At 38.4% G+C, this 6,000-nt stretch overlaps 1 protein-coding gene across 1 annotated transcript in view; it reads right to left on the reverse strand.

Moving 5' to 3' along the window:
• Positions 1-5,752, reverse strand: part of LOC126471008 (mediator of RNA polymerase II transcription subunit 16) — a 289,195-nt gene extending 283,443 nt beyond the window's left edge. Inside the window, exon 1 of the mRNA XM_050099062.1 lies at positions 5,434-5,752. Within this exon, the coding sequence (XP_049955019.1) occupies positions 5,434-5,504 (71 nt within the window). The 5' untranslated portion in view covers positions 5,505-5,752. The remainder of the gene's footprint in view (positions 1-5,433) is intronic.
• Positions 5,753-6,000: the final 248 nt, after the last annotated feature.

The raw sequence follows: 6,000 nt of genomic DNA on the forward strand, positions 1-6,000 counted from the left end.
TAATTGAGAGGCTTGTTTTCACTGAAAGTACTTGGAAGCACATTGTGATATTGTGTGTCCAAATACACACTGGCTTACACAACACCTATCTATACAACTTTAACAGAGGAACTGAAGCTTTCGATACCACTTTACTGACAACCAGACTGTCACCTTTCAATGTAACCTAGATGTCAATTTATGCCACACAACTAAGATTTTGTATTCATTGGTTTTTCAACTCACAACCAAATGGATACTATTCAACGTAACCTATACCTCAGGCTGCTTGACACCATAGCCTACTTTCCAAAGAATAATACAGACATAAAACAAAATAATGTCGGTGTTCTGTTCTCTTCCCGTTTGTGCATGTATGTCACATCACTGCATAATTATGTCATAGGATGAAGCCAACATCTGATATTGCTAGGTTCAGTTGGTTCTGGCTAAACACATCTCAGATGGAGGCAGTGAAGCAAGACTTTCTAAGGCCTATATGTCAGATAAAGGTAAAGTTAAAGATGTTAAATATGTAAGCTTAGAAGGAAAATTCACAGATCATGCTATTCAGTCTCTAGATTGTGAAGTGATTGGTGTCTGTATGCTGTGCCCTCAAAATTGAGTTTAAAAATTTTATACTGCATACAGGAAAGCTATCTCTACAACATCTTTACTTATACAAAAATGACAGAATTTCTAATCTCTGGCAATAGTATGAATGTGCAAGTGAAATCAAGGTTACGTTCTTTAAAGCTATTTTATGGTTACACAATTTTGACTGTATTTACAATCAACTCATGAGATGAAATGCCTGTTTCGATATGATCATTTCAAATACCTGTAAACATAAAACTCCATTGGAAATAATTACGCCTATGCTACCTGAAAGTCATGACAGGTAGATTAGAAATTCTGTCATTTTTGTATAAGTAAAGATGTTTTAGAGATAGCTTTCCTGTATGCAGTATATGGAGTTACAAATGCGGGGATGAACCCAGATCATTGAGACTACAGAAGGCCAAGCAATAACAAGCCTTAAAGCTAGGCCTAGGCATACTCATTGGAGTTCCCTCTTCAACCAGTATTAGCCTTCTTGTGAAGTATTTGAAAACTACCACAAATAACAAGATTCACACATGCAAAGAAAATCATAAAATTAAATACAACAAATTGTCTATTTCTTTTCTGCATAAACTTAATATACCGCATTGACATCATTATATTGTATTGTATTGTATGTTAACCGGAGACCTAGAAATGACAGAGAGGCTCCATCCCCGCCGCAGCTGCAGTGGTCCACAACCCCACGATGACTACTGCACTCCACTTCACCCCTCCACCGACCCACACCAAACCCAGGGTTATTGTGCGGTTCAGGCCCCGGTGGACCCCCCAGGGAACATCTCACACCAGACAAGTGTAACCCCTATGTTTAAATTGTAGAGTAATGGTGGTTTACCCGTATGTGGAGAACTTGTTTGTGCAGCAAACGCCGACATAGCGTAGCTGAGGCGGAATAGGGGGAACCAGCCCGCATTCGCCAAGGCAGATGGAAAACCGCCTAAAAACCATCCACAGACTGGCCAGCTCACCGGACCTCGATAAAAGTCCACTGGGCGGATTCGTGCCGGGAACCTTCTTTACTACGGAAAGCCGTGAGTTAGACCACTCGGCTAAACGGGTGGGCCATTGACATCATACTATGTAAAGTTTCGTGCTAATATTAATTATAAGTACATATATGTGAAGCTGAAATGGTATTACAGAAGGGAAATACATACTGCTAAAGAAACATCAATGACAAATTCATATTTCAGTCTAGTTACAAGTTCTGGGACATCGGCACAACAACTTGTACGTTTTAACTGTGTTGTATCTAACTGGTGATACGCTGCTATTCCCTCCCACTTTTTATTGCAATTAGACGCAACATCATCATGTGACTTCCAGTGTTGGAAAAAGCACATGCATCTAATAGTGTTAACAAGATCAAAGGATGACAGCGTAAATCTGTCCATACCAGGTAATAACAATAAAAAAATTACTAGCAATCTTGGCAAACTTGATCCATCAATAATAATACTACCAACAAATGCAAGGCTCTATGGATGATTATAAAAGCTTCGTTTGACATCAATCCCCTCATCACACAGCGTCTTAACATTAATTTTGCTAGTGCAGATCACTTGTAGTGATTCAATGGCATGAGTCAGTTCACAGGACACAGAATTAAGAAATTAAAAACCAAGAGTCATAACTGTTTTGGACAGATTTATCTTCATGAGGGCATAGTAAATGTAATAGAGAAACTTTGCAATTGAAAAACAGAAAACTTCTGGCCATTCTGACTTCAATTTAAAACAAAATTATAGAAAAAATAAGCTCTCACAAACCTACCTTATAAACTGAATACTCAAAGAAAATATAATTCCTGATTGTTTTCAGCTTACTGTAGTTCAGCCTGTGGAAAAAAAGGAGACAGAACTACCCGAGAATTATAGGTCAATTGCAGTTGTGCCAATGTCAAAATGGTTCAAATGGCTCTGAGCACTATGGGACTCAACTGCTGTGGTCATTAGTCCCCTAGAACTTAGAACTACTTAAACCTAACCAACCTAAGGACATCACACACACCCATGCCCGAGGCAGGATTCGAACCTGCGACCGTAGCAGTCGCACGGTTCCGGACTGCGCGCCTAGAACTGCGAGACCACCGCGGCTGTGCCAATGTCATCTGAAGTTATGTAACAATGATAGACCAATTAGGCCCTGAGTAAATATTTTGAGGCTTACCACAACCAATATGAGTTATGTAAAGATCAATCCACATTTCAAGTAAGACAGCATATTCTACTGTCTATCTTAAGAGGATAGGAACAAAAACAGTACAGTACACGCACAATAGCTCAAGTAATAAAGTCCTTTGACAGACACACATGATAATCTCACAAATAAAGTTAAACACTATGGAATAATAGACAAGACCGACATAGTTGAAATCTTTATTTTACAACAGAAAATAACGAAACCAGTCTTTTAAATGTCTTAAATTCATGGATCTGTATTGGGACCTTTTCCATTTACTGCTTATGTTCAGTGATTTGTCTAACTTTCTAGCTTTCAGAGAAGTAATTTATGATGGCAAAACTGCATTAATCGCCACCTGTAGAACACAAATGTCATGGAGAAAATGAATGAACTTATGATGGAGAACACATCTGAGTGGCTTCAAACAAACAGTTTAATTTTAAATATTAGAAAAACTTATGCACATAATATTTCCCCTGAAAGCTACAAGTGAAGACTGTCTTGGTAAATAATTTGTCAAACTACTGAGTATCCATCTTGTCAAGGAACTGAGTTGCAACAAAATTAACCCAAGTGATGTACCTCTTAGATAACTAAAATACTGTATTAGTGGAAAACACCTACTTTCACATAGGCAAACTATGGTATATTATAAACAAACACCATCCAAACAGGTGTTGAAGGCCCAATGGTACCGACTGACCGCTATGTCATCCTCAGCCCTTAAGCATCACCAGATGTGGACACTTTCTCCTGGCCATTGTGTTTTCGTGACTGGTGAACTACTTCTCAATTGAATAGCTCCACAAATGGCCTCACAAGTGTTACGTGCACCTTGCTTGCCAACAGCACTCAGCAGATCCAGACGGTGACCCATCTAAGTACTAGCCAAGCCTGACAGCATTTAACTTTGGTGATCTGACAGGAAATTGTGTTACCACTGTGGCAGGGCTGTTGGCAACTGTGGTATATTAATGTAAGGAAAATCTGCTGCAAACATAAGAGTTTCTCTTTGGCAGAAGGACATCATGAATATGTTTTGATCTAGGTGCCACTACTGCTTACACAACATACTGACTCTTCTAAGTCTATAGGCCTGCATTCTTCATGTCCTTATGCATACTAAGATCAGGTGGGATCAGTATGAAACTGTATCAAACTCCCACTCTCTAAATAATCCCCAGAATAGATGAATAAAAATACAAAACATCTTTCTGAAAACTAGAAAAACTTTTTTTAGTAAATTACCAAACAACAAAAAGCTGCTGAGGGTTTTAAAAAATCAAATAAGTCACGTGAAGTTTGGTTGAAACAAAATGATTTCCAAGATTTTGAGAACTTTATGAATAAAAGAATATAAATTACTTTTTAAGTGTAAAATTAAGGGTTTGGTCCCAATAATTCTGAATGCACGTGTACAGGAACAGTACCAAGTGTAGGCTAACTATAAACCTGTTCCATGTCTGATGAAAAGTATCTTTCTCCTATATATATTTATATAGTTCTATTACTGTCTCAAACTGTTTTCACACACACACACACACACACACACACGTGCCACATCGTTTGTGAGCTGTCTATAGACTAATAAAGGCAAATAAACAATTCTTTCGCTGAAATCATAATTACTACTTTGTTACCAAAAGAATTATAATATCACCCCACTTTTCACGCAAAGTTATACATTGTATGGAAGTACAAATGACAAGTCTACAAATTGTTAGGCTACTTCCATGAAATTACATGTTTCTGGCCAGATGCTGTATCAATACAGGTAGTAGACTATGTTGTTCCCTTCGAAGCTTTGAGGAATGTCTTACATTTTATGCTGCCAATATTGGGGTCTAGTGTAGCAGGGGATACAAGCCGTCGGCTTTGGACAATGACGTCACAAGTCGCCAGAGAGCAGTTTACCATTTTCGCTTTTGCTGTTATGTTTCAGTTTCGTTTTTTTACTGATTGCTTAATAAAGTGGATCTGTTTATTCTATCTCGTGAGATTTTTTTTAAAAAAGCCAAAAAACACTTATCAGCCACTGAAGGGGGCTACAACACTAAGAAGAACCGCTTTTCGATTGGCGACTTGTGACGTCATTGTCCAAAGCCGACGGGTTGTATCCCCTGCTACACTAGTCCCCAATATTGTTAGTATCGTACAACAGCTTCATTAGATTGGGCAGTTTGGCTTGAAAAGACGAATCACCCTCTCCCTTTCATATTCGTTTAAAATGAATATTTTATACATAGCCTTTTATTGATTCAAATTACGCTGAGGCGATTAACATACTGTGCCAATAAACCCACTGAACATCAAGGTGGCAACACCGTAAAATCTGCCTTAAGCACAGCACCACAATCGAATAACTTCCTGCCCCGCACGGCAATCATAACACACAGTAGAGAGAGGCACAATTTCACATCTTCTTGCTAGAGAAAAGTTACAGTTAGCCGCAGTGAATGGAAGTAGGAACCCGCCGATTCGAGGCAACAACACTAACCAAAACACAACTTGAACTTGATGATAATTCGACATGTAAACCGATATGTTAAACCTAGAACCAGAATTAAACACACGCCTAATACATGAAAAGACAATATAAAACGATTTCTCCTCCAAATACATTAAATAGCACTAAGCACTTACACATCGTAGTCTGGTCCTGATTTGGATGGATTGCAATTCGGCTTTCTTGAAACTGTATACAGAAGATCCATAATGTCCTCTTTTAATTGTAGCTATTGATCACAAACACTACCGGTAACTCACACACATGTGAAACTTATTGTACATTGGGAGTAAAGAGAAGACCAATATTTAGCCCAAATATCACTTAATTGCGAAACTTAGTCATACCGAGAAGGGAATTCGTTACATGTATGTTCTATATCCCATTCTTGAAAGCTTATTTTTTCATGACATTTATAATTTCATGTTTATATATCGTCAATCCAAAACCCCAGCTCGAAACGTACCGCAAAAGTAAACAAAACACAACCACAAGTTCAGTGCACATCACAACCTCCAAAGTGTTTATGTTGTTGCTTTCGATATATTTCCTATATTTGGTGCGGGAAACACAATACGTGTTCACTCTTTAGCAAACGCCTCGGAAAACCCTTTAACTAGTTCGCACATAATAACACGCAGAGTCGTCATCAATGCCAGGAGCTGAAAATGTGTTTATACGCGGTGCCGCTCATGTACCTGTGT

The sequence above is a fragment of the Schistocerca serialis genome, chromosome 3 (assembly GCF_023864345.2).
Source record: "Schistocerca serialis cubense isolate TAMUIC-IGC-003099 chromosome 3, iqSchSeri2.2, whole genome shotgun sequence".
NCBI lineage: Eukaryota > Metazoa > Arthropoda > Insecta > Orthoptera > Acrididae > Schistocerca > Schistocerca serialis.